This window comes from Cavia porcellus, unplaced genomic scaffold, assembly GCF_034190915.1.
Source record: "Cavia porcellus strain 051 isolate PalLab524CR breed Dunkin Hartley unplaced genomic scaffold, mCavPor4.1 scaffold_1, whole genome shotgun sequence".
Lineage (NCBI taxonomy): Eukaryota > Metazoa > Chordata > Mammalia > Rodentia > Caviidae > Cavia > Cavia porcellus.
In genome coordinates, this window is record NW_026947484.1 from 84,013,573 (window position 1) to 84,033,075 (window position 19,503).

Consider the following 19,503-nt stretch of genomic DNA (forward strand, 5'->3'; position numbering starts at 1 on the left):
GGAGTGATCTGTGATCAAATTTAAAAAGAGACCCATAAAAACAAACAAAACAAAAAGGCTTATGGGACACCTCACATTTCTGCTCTGCACAGAACATTAACACACACAAATGTTCATTTGACCTTGTCCACAACAAAACCCTAAAACTGGTTTTATGACCTTCCAAGTTTGGCTTCAAATAAATAAACGTTTGCTTTTTTTCCACACAAGCAAAGTATTTCCCATAGTCATTTTAATACAAGTATCAATCATTTTTCCATCTTCCAGTTGCCAGATGGTATCTTTTACATCCAGCCCCACCCTTGTCTCTTCAGCATCTCCACACTCTGAGTGTCTTACTGACCATTGAAAGACTGTGGACTATTCCTCACCTGTCAGGTTTACTGCTCCATTTTAATGCAGCAAAAAAGGAAAAAGAAAGGCTAAATGTTAGTTAGCCAATGGTAACAAGTAACCACGACAACCGAGATTTAAAAAAATAGTGCACAAAGCAAGGACACACATAACTGACACACATTAAGAAATTACAGTGTTTCAAAATATTACACGGCCACTAATCACTAATTAAACAGAGAACATGAGGTTACCTTGCTGAATAATGAATCTGTCTGTGTGTGTCCACGTGTGCACGTGTGTGGGTATTAAAATTGTATTTACTTGTATCCATCATCTATGAAACACTGCTCATATTAATTATATCCCAGGAGGTGTTTGATGATATATATATATATATATATATATATATATATATATATAATTTGAATTTTATAAAACATGCCATGAGAAAGCTACAAATGCTTTTAATTAAAATATAACATTTCATGAAAGCAATTCATTCCTATGAAATATAAAGTCTTCAGTTAAAAATGTATGCTATTCCTTTAATGTTATAAAATATCTACAAATTGCAGTGAACTGCACAGAAATTCACAAAATTGAATAATATCACACAAGCTAATAAAGTAGCAGAAATGATTGCCTCATACACATTTTGACAAGTAAGGTAGTCATAAATCTTTTTTTCCAATATAGGATTAAATACACTTTCAGTTGTGGAAAATATAATACTCATCATTATACATCTAGGGCGCATGATCCATCTATACAGCTGTGCTAATCCAGGTAAGCATTTGATTATCAGTCATTGGTAAAATAGATTATTTTTTTCAGACTGCTGCTTTTGTGGACATATCTACTTCATGCTCAAAGGTACTTTCACATGATAATATGTTGACTGTTTAAACAAACATGTTTTTGCAGAGACCCTACCTTTTAACTGAAATGAATCTGAACATTTTTGTTTTTAGGCAAAATGTAAAGTGGTGAGTTCTCAAGGGAAAAAATAAAACTACTGAGTGTTTAATGCCAATGAAGTGTAATGACCATGGTGCTGAACTATCTAGAGTTATGATGTAATACAGTCTTTCTTACAAAAACAGAAAAGAAAAAAATCCACATTTAAATTGTATGGACACACACATATAAGATTAAAAGATATTAAATTTATAGGCTCATTCTTTTTATTCTTAATTTTGAAATGACTGACCTTTTTGTTAAGTTAAAAAATTGTACTTCATCTAACTTGTTGATTTCTAATCAACAACAATTATAGATTCCAGTGTGGGAAAATCTCTTCTAGATGGAAGAGAACCATGTAATGAATTAGCAGTTTTATGTATTACTAGGATTTCATAAATGTTCAGTTAGTAGGTAAATCACTTCCTCTGCTACAGAAATGTCAGACTCAGCACGTACATGGGCACATATTTGGTGTAAATATCTAAGTTTGACAGCTCTCAGAGATGGCAAATATGAATTACAGGTCAGGGGTTTTATTATTATAGCTTTTGCCAGTGGAGGGTAGAATTTGTGAAATACCATTTGATCTGTATAAATTTAGCCATGCAATAGAGTTCTCTGCTGGGCACTCTTCTTGGGGTACAATGAGCAATAACAGAGCACTTGACTTACAGTAAAGAATCAACAAATGGGCAATTGCAGAAATACAGTAGGTTCTGTAACAGAAAAGTAGAATGTACTTTAAGGACACAGAGAAAAGAGTCCCAAGGCCATGGGAAATGGTAGTGGGATAGCAGAAGGCTTTTAGCATCTTAGTTTACTTCTAAAGGGTAAGTCAGAATTAGGCAGGCCGAAAGGAGAGGCCCCGACCAGGAGAAAATGCATCCTAGACCCAGGGAGGAGTGTAGGCCAGGCCAGAAGACAGAATCCAGCAGCACTGTCCTTGTGGTTGGAGGTGGCAGCACAACCTTACATAGCGTTTCAAAATGTTCTGGATTATATTTATTTGTAAACATATATGGCACTGATAAACAAAAGGAAACTAAAGAATTAAAGGCCACATTGGTGCTGGGAAAAGTGTAATTTAGACACCTCTACCTTATAATTTCCCCATATAAGGGTTGCGGCTAGAAATTATTTTCTGTCTTTGCAATGTCCATTCAGGCTAGACTATTATTATTCAAGAAATAAATTACCTCAAATCTACACTGCACCCTATACCATATAATACATAATTCTTATTCATCTTAGAATGCTTCCCCATGAAGTCAGGCTAAGACTTTATTTTTAATTATTCTCTATGTAAATAATTCTTGGGAAGTTCCAGAACTAAGGACTGAAAGCCTGATATATCTAGAAGAGGTACAGGGTAGATGAATATATAAGAAATTTCAATTTCTTTCACAAATTTTAATTAGTGTGGGTGGATGGATGAAGGGAGGTTGGATCCATACTTACACAGAAATACTGATTCTATTACCTGTTTTCTGATGTTCTCAGACCACACAACGTTATTATTTAAAGCTTAATTATCTAGTCTCTCTACTTTATAAATGAGTTAATGTAGGCCAAGAGCCTTGGCTTAATTTATCACTGCATTTAGCCAAAAGCAGGGACTTGAAATAGGTTTCTTGCCTCCTAGTTAGTATCTGTATAAATACACTACCTGCTATCTCTAAGGTTTATGTTTTAAGTCATTGCATGTATCAGGCAAAGAATGCAAAATTTAAAAAAAAAAACATAAAACAAGAAAATTTCAAACACTAAAAGCCCACTAAATATATTTCTAATGGTTCAGACAGTATATCAGGGACTATACATAGCCTCAATGGTATTTTTGTTATTATCAGTGTGTCATACCTGTATAAAATACTAGCATAAAACGAAGTCAAATAAATAAAATGACAGAAAACAACCTTAAAAGTCAAATTAATAAAAGGACAGAAGACATCATTAATCTATCTTAATGTCTCCATGTCTGCTCACATAGCTAGAAAAAATGGGTTTATATGTACAAACCATTTATAGTTGGACCCAACAGGTGTATTTGATACAGGGATTTTCAGGACAGTAGGAGTCAATAATATTTTATGTTTGTTCCCTCTCAGAGCATTATGTGAAGTATGCAGGAAGTGAATTATTTTAACCATAATTTTGGTAATAGTAACAAAGCTATTTCAATTGTAAGTCATTATCAATGACCTGTGCATAAACTAAAAGGCACCTACAAAGGAGGAGTGATGTACCATATATTTAACTTTGTTCAGAATCCAAGCTATAAAAGACTCTATTCACTGGGTACAGATGAAATCCTCTGTGCCCAATGACTGCCTCATGATAATCAAGAAGGACATTGTTGGATCTACTTGCACTACAAGTCAGGAATGTTCTTTACTGCTGAAGCATGCATTTCTATTTCAGAAGTGCTTCATGGGCTTTCAGATGGTTAGCTAAATATACTTAGCATTCGAAGATGTGTGCATTTTCCAACAATCGCATTAGACGATGCTTGTATGTGCATACACTAAAATGAGACTCTTTTAACGGAGTCATTAAACCTTTAAATACGATGTCTCTTTTTGCAGGATTAGAAAAATTCAAACTGGGTTGATATTTTTTTTCAAGCACAAGCAGATGAAGCAAAGAAAACTTAATTATAAGTCTTTAAAAAAATAACAGGGTTATAGTCCTCGATTCCTTCAAATTTGCATAACCGATTCACAAACACCATACATATCACTGCTAAGTGGTATGACTTAATGATAGTCAGGGGCATTCCTTAACAACAACACCTCTGACATGAGGCATTTATTCTGCACATTTTTTAAAAGACAGATTCTATCTTGTTTTTTGGTTTTTTGGTTTTCATTTTTTATTTTATTTTTTTTTTTTGGTATGGGGATTGGCACTCAGGACCTCACACTTGCCAGACAGGCACTTATGCCACTGAGCTAAATCTCTGGTCCCATTCTGTATATTTTTAATAATCAAAAATGTCATGTGATATTGTCTAGCGATGCACCTGTCACTAAGCACTTGTTTTCTGATTTGAATCTCACAATAGGATGTCACAATTTGAATATTTCTCCTCAGACAATTAGAATTCTAGTTTTCTTTTTATTATTATATTCTTTTCTTGTAGGACCTGTTAGCACACAAACAGATACAGGCACTAGCTCCTGCTCAGATTCAAACAAGATCGTAATTATTCTGGGACACGTGTGTGGCTCCTGCTTCCCGCCCTTACCTCATATAGAAGATAAAGATGGTAAAGCACTATGGGACCTGTAAAATACTCATAAATGAGATATGAATCAGGGTTGGATGGTTCCAACCATAAACTAGGAGAACTCTGCCTTTGAACACCACTTTCTTAACTACTTTATATCATGGATAACTGAATGATGGATTTTTTTCTTTTCTTTCTGACTCTGGAACAAGTTAGGCAATATAATGGGTTATGGTTATGAGTTCTCTCATTTGTCCTTTATTTTTTCCATCTTTTCTTCATGCTGGAATAAAACTGAGTGAGGCCTTATGCTATGGTTTATATCTAGATGCCCCTCCCCAACAAGTTTCATGTGCTTGGGTGTGACTTTTGGAACGAGCCTGGATTACGAGAGTGAGGCCCTGGATAAAGTGTCCATAACTATATTTGCCTGCTATTGGTTTAGGATAGCTCTGGCTGTGGATAATGGGAAGACCCAATAGGCTTATAGCCCCAATGGAATAAAAAGGGAAAGCAGAAGGAAAGCTGCTGCTTTCTCCTGCCTACTATGCCATGAGCTGTTTCTCCTCTACCATGCTATCCTGTTTTGCAGCCAACTGAGCTAAATTATGAGCTATAAATATAAATTATGAGCTAAAATAACCTCCTTTAACTTACGGATATCAGGGATTTTGTCCCACTAAGGAAAAATTAACTAAGACATCTTATGAGAGAAGGTCTTCCAAAGGAGAAGTACTTTGTAGCATTTCTTTTTTGAATCAAGATAAGAACTCATGGGGGGGGGGAGCTATTCCAAGAACCTAAGAATAAGAAAATGAGGTAAAGAAACAAACACCCTACAAGGAGATGTATGGGCAGGAACAAGGCTTGATGGAAATGAGGTTACACTGAACACGTAAGCACAAATCAAAATGAAGACAGTCTGTCTGATTCTAAAGGACAATATGATAGGAAAAGAGAGGAAGAAGAGCAGGGCCAAAAGAAAGGGAAGATAATCTTCATGGTAGCATTATCAAACATGGCACACTTGGCAGAAAGTGGGAAACCAGATTAAAGTTTTATAAAATATTTGAATTAGAAGAAAACTTTGATACAAAGGTAATTAAGAATTTAGTCATTATAAAGGTTTAAGAGAATTCATTACCCATACATTTTTGTTTTATATATTTACATTATGATTATAAAACTAAGCCAGAAAGAATTTAGGGGAGAAATTACAAATGTCCTTCCCAGACTGGGAAAGCATCAAGGATAGCAGAGATCTGGCTTCTGTGTAATGAAGCAGAGCAGATGATAGAAGCCCTGGAAAGACTGGGTAGCTATGGATTACTTATATCCTTATTCTAGTCAAAGACACTAATCAGACTGATAATCAGGAGTATAAAGACTACGGTTATTTTTTTAAATCGAAAACGGTATCTTCTCATCTTCCCATGTTGCACATAAATGAAAATTTAATACTGACTATATTGGAAAGGTAGAAAAAAGTGGGAGGGAAGAGTTCACTTTCCATCTCTTATTTTTTTTTAAATCTCCAAATTTTTAGCTATTTTTGTTAAATCTTCAGAAATGCTTACAGGAAATATTTTATCATATGTGATATAACATATGTGTCAGACATATAAAATAAACGCAAATGTGCAAAATCATAGCAGTGTTTTGAAATACGTTGAAATTGAATAACTAAAACCTCCACATGTTCATGGAACAATCTGCTTATGAATATAGTAATCTCTCAAACATCATGAAAAGTGCAGATTCTACATTAAGCAGCCCAAAAGATGGAGCCTAGCATACACACATCCTGGCAGCAAATATCTCTACCACACATTGAACCAGCCTCAGAAGAGTACAGTCTTTACACTTGCTCTAACTCTAATGAAAACATTTTCCCAGCAGTCACTGGGGCTGCACTACATTATTTCTAACAACATCAACTGTGAGACCATCGAATACTGATACATTCCTCAAAAATAAAGCAAACATCAAAGCTTCAATAGAAATACAGAGCAAACCTACCTTTTATAAAGAAGAATAGCAATGACAATGCAAATGATAAAGACCACAGCAAGGACAGGACCTACGACCCAGATCAAGCCCTCTTCTTCATCCGTGATCGGCTGTGGATCCAGATCCATTGAAACGACAGGGTCGGAGTAGGGACTGGTTGCATACATCTTCTGAGGAAAAGTAGAATCTATGTTAGTTACAAGGCAATGGCTTTCTACAGTATATATCCAGCATTAGAAGGAGCACTAGTTCTAGGACACAGTGATGACGAGTGAATGAAACAATGTTAGTTAAATACAGGAGAAAGGAACTGAGGGAAGACAAGAAGAAGAAAATTTGCAATGCAAGTTTCCTTAAATGGTAAGACATAACAAGAATTTCAGATAGTATTAATTAATTCATAGGGTTTTACATAGAATAATACATAATTTCATGAAGTATACAGGAGCAATAATTAACCAGACACAAACTGTGCAATGAATATTCAATGTGTTAGGTGCTACATGAAAATATGGGGAAATAGTAAGAGTTCCAGTCTCAAAAACATTAAAGGCTGAATTCCTTAATCCAAACATCAGAAATCCAGAGTTCCAAAATATGAAAAATTCTGAGAAATTTCATAACGTCTGGATTTTAAGGGATGTTAAACCTGCAAGGTCTAAGTTAAAATCCAAAAAACAAACAAACAAAAAAAAAAAAAGCAATCTGAAACACTTTCAATCCAAGTATTTTGGAAATGAAATATTCAATTTGTATTATAAAAAAAGATTAAAGTTAAAAGGTAATATTTTTAGAGGAAAAGAAGCAATATTTAGTCAAATATTAAGCTGTACCAGTGCTCATTAGTACTACACATGATTTGGGAAATACAAGATATAGACAAAGTCTTCAATATCAAAGGATAATTCCAACATTCAAATAGGAATGTAATATGTACAGTTGTCTAAAATGCAGAATTGTTTGCATTTAAAATGATTTAGTAGCTCTTATTTAATTTTATCATATCTACTATATAAAGTTTGGAATGGTAAAAGGATACTAAATTTTCAAAAGCATAATCACATTACTTGGTGAAATAATAAACTGAATGTCTTTAGGATATTTCAGCTGACTTTAGAAAAGTGTTCTCTTGACTCTGCACCCCCCTTACGGCCCTCTTTTCCTTTTATTTCCCAAATTCAGCAGAGGCCAAATCATAGCTGGTGGCTGCCAGGCTGCTCTCACCACTCCCACCTCATTTTCTTTTCACTGCAAAGCCACCACCGGTCCTAGATTTTCTCTGCCTAATCTTACCATCTTTATTGAGTTGTTTTCCTCAAGGTATTCTCTAGATTTCCCGTAGTTGACCAAGATTTCTTAAAATGTCTTTCTCTGACTTTCTTAGTTCTGCATTCAACTGGTTTCTTCCAAATCTATCTGCTCAAATTCTGTTGCATTAACTGCAATTGACTGCACCCTACGGTAGAGCCACCAGTCTTCAGTTTCCTTCTTTCTAACCTCTCTTATGGAGCCATGTTTGGTCCAACTTTAATGACTAGGCTCTATGTAGACCGTGTCCTCATTAACATTTCTAAATACAGAAAATCTACTAAATCCCAGACCCTCATTTATGATTTTCTCTATGTATTGCACTCGAATGAAGAATCACATGCATTCTTTCTCTATTTTCTTGATTCATATTCCTAATTTCCCTGTTTATTTCAAATTCTATCTCAAAATACAAACTACTGATTTCACTGATAAATGACTCTCAGGTCTTCTTTCTAGTCTCATGGTTACTATTTTTTTTCAGAATCTCATTCATGCTCTCTTAACCATTATAAGGAATGTCTTCCTTTTCCTAATAGTCATTATTATCACTGCTACAGAATTATTGCTCTAAAGTTCAAATGTAAAACCTTCAAGAGGCTCTATGCAGTCAAACATGGCTGCCAATGGTCACCACACTTTTTCTTAAGTTTCCTTATTACATCTAACAATTTACATCACAGTGAACCTTATTTGCTGTTACTCCCAGATGCACTATTTATGCTCTTTATCTGCCTTACAAGATCCACAAAGGTTAGCTCTAAAGATACCACTTCTCACCAAGGTTCCATGTAAATACTGCCTTCCAAACGGGGAGAAATCAGTTACTCCAAAAAATACAGGTAAAAAAGCCAAATGTAAATATTTAATTTAGTTATTTACTCCTTTTAAAAGGGCATGCAACAAATTATTTTTTAAATGTGTATATGATTCATTTCCCTCAATGAAATCATCAGTGCTTTCTAAGGACTGATTCTTGGACTTGGATTTCCAGTCCTGGAAATAAATATTTATATTTGGCCTGGGGATATATAGCTCAGCGATACAGGGCCAGTGGGATAGACTATGGCTCATGGTGGCCAAAATAAATAAAAATAAATTTTTTAGAAAAGATTTGAAGAAGTCTCTGTACTCATACTCTGAATTTGCTTATTCTTAGTTTTTCATTAATTTATTTTTATTTTTGTGGTACTGAAGATTAAGTGAAGTACTATGTACATACTGAGTTCTCAGCAAATCTTTATTGAACAAAGTAAAAAGATTATCATTTTCATTGGCTAAGATCTAGATATATGTGTACATGTTTCTTTTCCATAATTGGTAAATATATTTAGCTTTGCAAACCTTCATCTTTTCAAAATGTATTTTTTGGCAGACCTTCTGAATTTTAGTTAAAGATCAGCAAATGAGTAGCAGAACGCATGCCCCACTGACTCTTGCTTCCTAGTTTTTCCACTTGGCCAGGAAAATGATTGATGAGACTTTCAGACTTTCTACTGCATCAAAGAAGATGAAAATTTATACCTTTCCAACCTTCTCAGAGACAGAATAAAGAAAGAAAGGAAGGAAAAGAAAAGTAGACAAGAGAATGGAGAGAGAGAGAGAATGGATATATATTGGTAACAGAAATGGCATAAAAGACTTGGCAAAGAGCCTACATATATTCAAGCAATGTGATTTCTTATGTAAATATTTGCTTCCATTTATATTATCTCCTCCATTTTGTAGGTTCCACGCTGAAGCTGTTTGGTTCTACAAAGTAAGCAAACCTTGCTGACTTGAATGAAATTCTTTACCAAGAGGTCTTGTGGCAATTAACTTGGTTAATCATGATAGAAATGTAAAGAAAGATCCTCCCAAAGCACACAGATTTCCAATATAAATCAAGAAATAGCAGTGTGGAGATGGAAAGGAAACAAAGCTATAAAACTCTGTGAGTCTCACGGAAAATTGGATTTGTTCAGTGGGAGGGAATAAAGGAAGAGATCATACCTTAAATAATTCAAAACCAATTCTCTGGTGTTCTTACTATGAGGCAATGTACGAGAGGAAAACTCAGTGTCTGTGGGGAGGGGATGAGGAACAGAAGTATTCTGTGTCTGTAAAGGGCTAGCCCACCTTAGAAGTGGTTACACGCATCACTAAGAATCAGTCCAGGAAATGTGAAGCTTACCAGCTGCATCACTGCAAACTTTATACTGTTTGGATATTGTCCATACAGTAAATGCTGGCCTGCACACATGCTACTTACTATATGAATTGTAAGGGAAATAGTGCTTCTTTTGAGAGGTACATCAAGAAATATGATGAAGAAAAAAAGGCAATTAAAGAACAAATCTAGGGGGAAATTAATTCTATTATGTAACTAATGGAACAGTGAGATGGCACACTGAAAAAAGGAATAGACTCTTTACCAGAGGCGCTACATTTAACAATTGGTAGAAATGTCTAAGAGCCATCAGAAGCCAGGGTGTGAGAAAGGTGCAGTCAGTCTACATGATGAGATTTCTCCCTCTGGCAGATCCTCTCATCTACCCCCATGTTCAGAATGTGCTTTCTGAAATGTTCATAGAGCTATTTAAAGAAAATTCCTCCAAAGTACCCAGGGTTTTTTTTTTTTTTTTTATTAAAGAAAAAGACCATTTCTAACAACCATTTCCTTTGATGTTCTGCTTTAAAACCTTCAAGTAGAAAGAGAAAGCATAGCTGTGCATTAAAATTCCAAGAAGGGTGTCACTTTGTTTTAAAATGACATTCTGCACACAAAGGTAACCAGACGGCCTTTGTGTTTTGATTTTCCACAGGAGAATTCCTCCAGTCACAGGAAGAAAGGCCCCAGCATACACACTGACACCTAATGTGGAGAAACCTTTGATACATCCCAGGTTTCTTAAATGCAGAAAGGGTGCCACTGAGTTGCCACACCTGTCAGACTTAGGCCCTGATTAGAAAGATTTCTTTCGAGAATCTGTATGTTAAATGTTAATGTAAACTACCACTTCAAAATCCACCCCTCCTTTAACATCTACAGGTTCTTATCCTCTGTCTTTTTCAAACATTTGAAGCAACTAAAGCATAAAATAACATACGAGCAAGATGAATTACATGAAAAAGACAACTCATTATTTAGAGCACCTTAGGACTTTTCCTTTTTACTAAATCATTTTCTAACTTTCTTTGCTCTTTGCTGATAGAGCCACTTCAAATTGGTGCAATTAGAGAAGCTGCTGGTTCTGCCCTGGTCCTAGGCAGGCCTTCCTGCGAATCTTGGTGGGAGCACAAAGGCTGCAGTGGAAATTTACAAGAGAAAAAATGCAACCACTCACCAAGTCAGTGTTTTCAAATACTAGGAAATGTACTGTGTTAAGTTAAAGCTTGTTAATTCCCATTGTAATCACACATGGGCTAATGTCTACCAGAAAGTAGATAAGGAGTATTTTTTTTAAATGCTCATTTTAACTGACTAAGGATGGAGACCAAGCATTGATGTTATACATTGTGATGTGTTACACTGACACATCCAAACGACCATGTTCTATCAGTCTGGACTTCCATATATGAGAGATACACCCACATTTGACAGTCTATTATAACACCACAGTAAATGACACCTTATGAGAAATGGGAAGGATGAGCCTACATATGCCCCCAAAGTTGGACAGCCCACTGGTGAAAATGAGTAAGTATACCAAAGGCAATGCCATCTTCATTAACTTACAGACTCTGCATGCTCCATCACTGCTAACACAAAGAAGACATATTCTTGACCACTCTGGAGTTGCTTGTTTGTAAATCCACCGTAATGTTTGTCATCCCCCAAGGTAAACTCAGTGGGAAGGACATCAAAGTGAGCTGCGATATATGGCTTTAATTCAACTTCTCTCCCATAACGAATGCTTCTGCGTCTCCTAGATATCTCCTTAAGTAGCTTAAGGAAAAAAGTGAGGAACAGAAAAAGAACTATAAATAACTCTAATTCTTGATGGTTTAATGGTAGACATTAACTTAAGGATGAGACTAAACCAAACATAATTTGTATGCATTTCACGTAGCATGCCAGCATCACTAAATCTCAGTTATTTCAATATCTCAATGCTTATCTTCTTATTAACGTAAGATACTGGGCAGCGTTTGGAAAGTGCAATGTACAAATGCTGGGCAACTGTAACTTCCCTAGATCCTCATATTATTTCTACACTAATGAATATTATTTCTCTTTAAAGGACATATTATTTCTCTTTAAAGGACAAAAATGTATTTCTCTAAGGAAAAGAGTCAGCTTGGCTCAAAAACCTTGCCTTATAGGAGATTTATTTAAAAAAAGTAGTAATTCAGATAAAGTCATCTAAACCTTCAATAGGACCACATTTTGGGAGAAGGTAATGTCATTCATAGTGTGCTTATTAATTCCATCTTTCTCTCAAACCATCACACACAGAATCCAATAAATAATTTGAAATTTAAATATATTGTCAGTCATCTAAAAATTCCTGGCTTGATCTGCCTCCTTGATTAACCAGTTGGTGTGGGGTTCCTAACATTCTATCACAGTCAGATTTTCCTCTCTGAGCACTTTGAATAGCTTGTAGGGTGACACATGCAGAGTAGATAAAAATTAATTTCCACATTGTCCTGAAGAAAACACACAACACGCATACACATCCTTCTTGTATTTTTAAAAGTCATTTGTGTTGAGATAATCTATGGCTTTCTATTGACTCATTTATTAAAAAATCATATTAATGATATGCTAATTGATTTCAAAGTGATATCAAAATTACCTTTGCTGCCTTCTCACTTGACATACTGGTATTCAAAAGGGCTTAGGAGGGGAAAAGTCTATCAGTTTAGGATGCCTTTTCAAGTAAACAGTACTTTTTAAGCTTGTCAAAAAATAATTTTTGGTATAATTTCTGTGCAAGAAAAGGTCATATATCTGAGTACAAACTGGAAAAAAGCTTTATATCTGAGGACAGATCTTATCTTCTTAATAAACAAAATTTAAGTATTTATGAAAACTCTGCATCAAAACTAATTACCACCCTTAGCTGTGTAAAGGGGAAGGTTATAGTAAAAATCACTCATGATCTATAGTTAGTCGAATGGGATTCTGGCAGGATCAAAGGCAGGCTTTTGTGATTTGATGGTTGAAACAACACCTCTGAGGCACATGGCATCCTCCTGCTAGGACTCTGATGCACTATTATCTCTATTGAGAGTTGTGAATGTGCTCGGCTGATTGACCCCATAAAATGTAGAAAACAAGTGTGCTGTTCCCCAGTTATTTTTCAATAATATTTAATTTACAATGCTGTGAAATGTTCTGTGAAATCTGAGTTTATTAATGCAATTAAAATACATGAGCTATAAGCCGTTAATGAAAAGCACAGTGGACTGGACATGATCAGTTTGGTAAATGTGGACCATCAAATCACAGATTCTGATAGGTAGAACAAGCACACAGTGGTAGGCCAGTAAACAGTAAAGCCAGGCTTAGTACTACCTTTCAATTTTGAGGTCAAATTTGTATTTACTTACAATAATGATAATGCAGATGATACTAATTACCACTTTCTAAATGTCAGATGCTGTCATAGGAAGCCTAAATATGCAGTAAGTCATTTGCCCCTCATAATAATGCTGTAACACAGGGTATAATGATCCTCATTCATGAGCGAGGGAATAGGCACAACAGAAAGTCACAATGTTTAATTAGACTCAGTGAATAAAATAAAGTGAAATTGTATGAGAGATCACCTCAATCTTTTTAACCTAATGATGCCACCAAATCAAAAAAAAAAAAAAAAAAAAACAAAAACAAAAACAAAAAAACCAAATAGTACATTTAAACTCTGATCATGCAAACTGTTTGAACTCAGTCTGTATTTCTCTGCACCTCTTTTCATTAACACAATGAATGTTTTGTTTCCTCTTCCTGGATTTTTCACATGCTAATTTTTTAGCATGTGAAAAATTTAATATTATTCTTAAAAAGTCATTAGAAAGGCTCTTGTGGATGTGTAGTAAACAGTGACCCATTACTTTGAGGACAAACCTATTGCAGAAAAGCCGAGCAAGTTTTTGAAATTGGCTAATCAAAAGCATTTACTGTCAGTTGTTTATGTGACTGTGTCCCTACTTCACTGATCAAACCCTACCTTGATTTTATTCATACTTCACATGCAGACAGCTGTCACGATTCTTCCTTATCACTGTCATTCCCTGCATATGTTCTGCTAGTGTTTGTTTAGAAGACTCAGAGGAGGTGCTTCAGAATCAAACATTTGGCTGCTCTGGTGTTCCTCTGGTCTAAAGCAGTGATTCATTAAGGTCAAATCTGGAAACTTGCCCTGCCTCTGTAGCTGGCTGTCCTCTCTGTAGGACATTTCCTGGGTTACATTTTAAATGGCTCAAGTGAGCCCAGATGATGGCATCAAAGTTAGCCAGCACGCTGAAGTTACAATCACCAATGATCACGTATTTGTGCAATAAGTATTTGAAGCACATTGAAACAAACAGCTTGTGACATCTTACATGACTTGCTCTGATTTAAATGTAACTAATATTTTGGGAGTCACACTGCCCAAAATTCATTGCAATTATCAGTGTCTACTCTGCCCAGTCTGACCTTGAGAACAGGAATTCCAGTCTAGGAATTTATCATGTGGAGAGTATCCCCCCACACAAAGAATAAATGAGCATGGAAGAGAATTTTGAAAATAATTCTGTCTAGAAAGCCATTTTCAATTTTTTATGGGCTACATGTGAGGCTTACATGTGGAAATCCCCTTAGGCCACCATTCTATTCAATGATATGGTTCCAACCATTTGAATTATAGACCTTTCTGAAAAATTACTCAGTCAAATACATTTAAGAAAGGAACAATGCTTTGTCAAACTTGGTAGTATAAGCTATAGATAAAATTATTAAAATTCTTCTATTATCCATGGTAAAGCTTTAAAAAAAACCTATCCATAGTGATCAAAACAGGATGAATAAGCATAAAGCGAGGCCATAACCTACTTTCACATTTGTTCCCCTCCAAGAGAGTTACAAGATGTATTGGAGGTAATTCCAGGAGATATATCAAAAGCTTTAGTTCCTTATCAGAAATAATTTTCATTTTCCAGTCAATGCATATCTTATTTCTTCCACCATTAATTCTCCTATGTGGTCTCAATTATATCAGTAAGAAAAGTGGGAAACAATCCATCCTGACCCCAAAATTCTGAATTAATAAAATAGGTTCTTTATCAACCTATTTTATAGATTAATGCACCACAACCTGCAGGATGATTTAAATGACCCTTTGTTATGGGAATAAGCAGCACAAATGTATAGAATTTAATTGCAAGAAAGTTCAATGTCATGTACTCCTGTACTTTAATCCATTAGCATTGCTACATATTTTTGAGGTTAAAATGCAGTTGTAAAAGAGAATCACTTCCTAGTATAACCAAATGGCTTAACTTCTAATGAATGCTCATTATTTTAAAATATTTGACATCATTTCATCTTGACTATTAGTGCTCTGGAAACTTGGTAGAGATTCATAGGTTTTTCAAGTTGCCTTTGCATTTTAAATTCAATTCCAGCTAAAATGCATTCGTGAAAATTCTGTAATCCAGTTAAAACCCAACTTAGATAATAAAGACTATCTCAGGATTAACTGATTAGTCAGTTATAAGTAAAATCATGTCTTGCTTCAAAATAATTTTTTTAGAAACACTAATCATTTTGAATCTTAAGGACTGCAGTTTTTCCACTGTCACATAGCAGTAATTTTTATACCTTTTTTATTAATAGAAAAATTAAAATCATAACATATCTAAATTATTTGACAACATTAATGAAATGCTATCTTACTGTATGTGCCTCCTGGGATAATCTAATCACTTTATGTTGACAAAAAAACATCAGTCTAGTCTTGAACTCACCTCACCTTCTTAACTCAATCATATTTACCTCAAAAATGAAGTAGATGATGATGAACCCTAGCTATGGGGTGACAAACCCCTATCAAAAGATGCTAACAGCCGAGTTGTTTTTTTTTTTTTTTTTTTTTTTTTTTTTTTTTTTTTTGTCAGATCACAGTGTCTTTTGTGCAGATTTGTTTGAAATAAATATCTACCAGTACAGTTAGGGAATTATTATTCTTGCTCCACTTGAGCTAAACTGAAAAAGAAATAACCTATTAAAATATAAAATCTAGACTATGTAGTAAACTAACCCAATAAATTAAAAGTTTTGTTTTTCCAAATTGGAGACTGGGCAATTTTCTTATGAACTTATTCAAAATAGCATTTTGTAAAAATAAAGTCTCCTATATTTTAATTGTGAATCTTAGTCATTAACTGTGGTTCTCTGGGGATCTGGCTTAATGCTCTAGATCATAGTATTTTTCATTTAAATAAAACTATATAATAATTAGGTCTCCTTCATATTATGTATTAACTTTCAAAACACAAACACTCCTTTCAGCAAGTAATCACTAAAATACAACTACTATTTAAATTTTGGAAATTATAGTCACGCTATTTGGAACCTGCAGGTTTTATTTCTATTTTCTGCTGTGCTCAAAAGTTTGTGTTTTCCTCTGCAGCAGAATGTACTTGTGATTCTAAAAACATAACAGAATATAAAGTAAGGCAAACAATACAAAAAAAAATATATACCCAAGACCACATAGTAGGCCACGTAAACTCTGCTGCAATGTGCAATTTAGCATTTATAACAGCTTTAACAACTACCAAATGAATGAAGGTTCCTGGAATTCATATCGATGGTGATTTAGTCTTTGGTGACAATTTATTTCACCTTCCACACTTCCATATCATGTTTTACAAGGGACAAGGGGCAAATTATTAAGGCCAAAGAGGATTAGGCAGGTTGTAAGGTTTATTGCTGCTTAATGTCTTTTAATTAAAGCTAAAGGATCTTTTTTGGGATCCCCCAGAGCACAGCATGCCCACAGCAATGAGCCATCTGACCAGCCAGATATGCAAAAGCCAATACCTGCATTAGATGCTGGAAGGACTCCACAGGGAGGACAGGGTATTTTATAAATTAAATATCTAATGAAACACAAGTCAACAAAGATATAGTTACCTCATCTAATTCCATTTCATCTGGACTCTCCCATGGCTTGATAAATTTCCCACGAGATTTCTTCAAAGGCACAATTATTATGTAGTAACCTCTGCCCAGGGATAGACAGACAAAAATATGGTTAGTGGAAAGAGGAGATTAAGTGGAATACACCCTTAAATCTTCCACAGACCAGCAATTTAGACTGAAAGCAAATTATGGATATGGGCTAACTTATCTATTTCTTGCATCAGTGACAAATAACCACCTGTTTGTTCAATTTTAAAAACAACATGGGTACACATTAATGTGTGACTTCAATTGTCCAGTATGGTAATATCACAACAGTCGACTGCTCTTTATTAGACGTCATAAACAAGCAAGCTCAGCAACTGGATACATGTGGGACAGGTGTATTGAAATCTACCACTTCAAGGTGCTGAGTCAAATATTTTCTATGACATTAACTTATAACAGGGATTTTAAAGGAGGATATATAATAAAATTACTTTAGCTTGTATAAGTATTGTTTTGTTTATACAAATTTAAAACATTAAAATAAAAAGTACTTATAATCTCACAACAAATAAAGATGTAAAAATTCTCCTCGCATTTTACTAGTCCTATTCTGAAACTTAAGGTAAGCACAGCAGTGATTTGGGAATTTCTAATTAAAGGCCTTAAAAATAGGTCTCAACTTAGTTATAATTATAGACGACAAATGTAACCGGTTGCTCACAGTGAGAATTGTCCATTAATATACACATGCTGTAGAAGTTCACATGTTCAAAAACAGAAACAGGCTACCAGCAAAGTTGTTCCATAATCTCATTATAGAGTTTACCTTTCACTTGTGTGCACATTTAGGGACCACACTCATGCCAATCTCTGGTGTTAACTCTGTAAAGTAGATAATACCTACTAGGCTGTCAATCACTTCCTACTTTTCAATGTAAGACATTCATTGTATTATCTTGTTTTGCTCTCCTAGCACAGTCATTTATGGACCTACGCTGTCAGGCTGTAAGATCATATCATCAACTAATAGATCAAGTGATACTTAATAATTTCCCAAATTGAAACAGATAGTAAGGGACTTCAAACCTTCACGATGGTCTGCCTCTTTTTTCATTTATGCAATGTGAAGTATTTTTAAAGGAATCCATAATGTACTGGATATTATAAAAATGAAAACACACACATATACACATATACTGGAATGCACTCATCTACCTTTAAAAGAGAAACTATTATACAGACAAAGTGAAGAGTGGATGGGGGTGCCTATACCTCAGAGGATAGCAGTCACCAACAACATGCACAGGAAAGTCTTGTTCCACTCAGTGCATAGCAAAACCTGTCACAAACTAAACAAATTCTTGGTGATAATGAGCTTTGTTTTCATAAACACAGTCAAGAGCTGAACTGATCAGTAGAGTAGATCTGAGACTTGTGGCTACACAGCACTTGAAATGTGGCTGGCCAGAACTGAGACACACTTTGTTTGTAAAAGGAACACTTAGTTTAAAGGCTTCATAAAAAAGTAGAATATTTCAGAAAAAAGTAACATATTTCATATATGACAGTGATCCCATGGTAAAACTATAATATTCTGGATCTATTGGGTTAAATGAAATATGCTATTAAACGAATCTCACCCACTTCTGCCCCCTGCGATTGAGAATTCAGGTGAAATCAGAATTACACCAGGATAGTGCTCTGAGCACCTAATCAACAAATACCCAGAATTATAGCAGTTAGCCATTTATTTTCTTAACAATGAATACTGGTGATCTAGAGGGAGAGGAGAAAGACGACATGGAGTGTGTGAAAGAGGACAGTATCTTTTATTTTGTGATCCAAGGTAAGTCTCCTCCTTTGCCTGATCTCACTCCACCTGCTGGATTTCCCCAAAGAATCCATCACGTGAACTACCATGGAGAAAGACAGAGGCTGTGACCTAGTGTATAGAATAACCCTGCAGGTGTACCTGACAAACACACTTGTCACAGAACCTCCTGCTTTATATCCCAACGCACAAAGTCAGGATAATTTTGCCAATTCTAATAATACTGCCCATAATGTGTGAGCTCCCACTGTTCACTTTCCAAATCATAAAAATCAAAGCTAAGCTGATGAGCTCTATTAATTTTTTGTCTGCTTTCATACATTGAGTTGTCATTCTGGTACACACACACACACACACACACACACACACACACACAAAGGGTCCATTCTTCAGTAGAACTGCCCCACGATCCATTTTCCTTATGGCTGGGATAAGAATTGAACCACCTCTCCCTTAGCAATTAATTACCAGCGTGGTCAGATATCTATAATCTTTTCTCTCTACTGATTTCTAAAACATTCATCTAGAGCAGTCAAAGTGAAGCGTGCTTCACAGCAGCTCACACATACTGAGAGAAGTGGGATACTGACAATCTGAAATTCTGTATTATTGAAAATCTTGCTTGCTCAGGTTAAATCTACATTTTCTAACTCTGTGTTCAACAACTGAGGATCTGTAGACATACATGTCTTTCCCTAACCTACATCCAGCTCTCCTCTA

General features: G+C 35.1%; 1 protein-coding gene across 33 annotated transcripts in view; it reads right to left on the reverse strand.

Moving 5' to 3' along the window:
* Ptprd (protein tyrosine phosphatase receptor type D) overlaps positions 1-19,503 on the reverse strand; it is a 2,079,748-nt gene that overhangs the window by 119,768 nt on the left and 1,940,477 nt on the right. For 16 of the 33 annotated variants that reach the window (XM_063251000.1, XM_063251087.1, XM_063251083.1 and 13 more), the window contains 4 exons: positions 16,956-17,046; positions 11,565-11,774; positions 6,548-6,708; positions 372-386 (listed from right to left, as the gene is read on the reverse strand). In XM_063251000.1, the coding sequence (XP_063107070.1) occupies positions 372-386; positions 6,548-6,708; positions 11,565-11,774; positions 16,956-17,046 (477 nt within the window). The remainder of the gene's footprint in view (positions 1-371; positions 387-6,547; positions 6,709-11,564; positions 11,775-16,955; positions 17,047-19,503) is intronic. The other 17 variants (XM_063251052.1, XM_063251047.1, XM_063251117.1 and 14 more) reach the window with 5 other exon arrangements.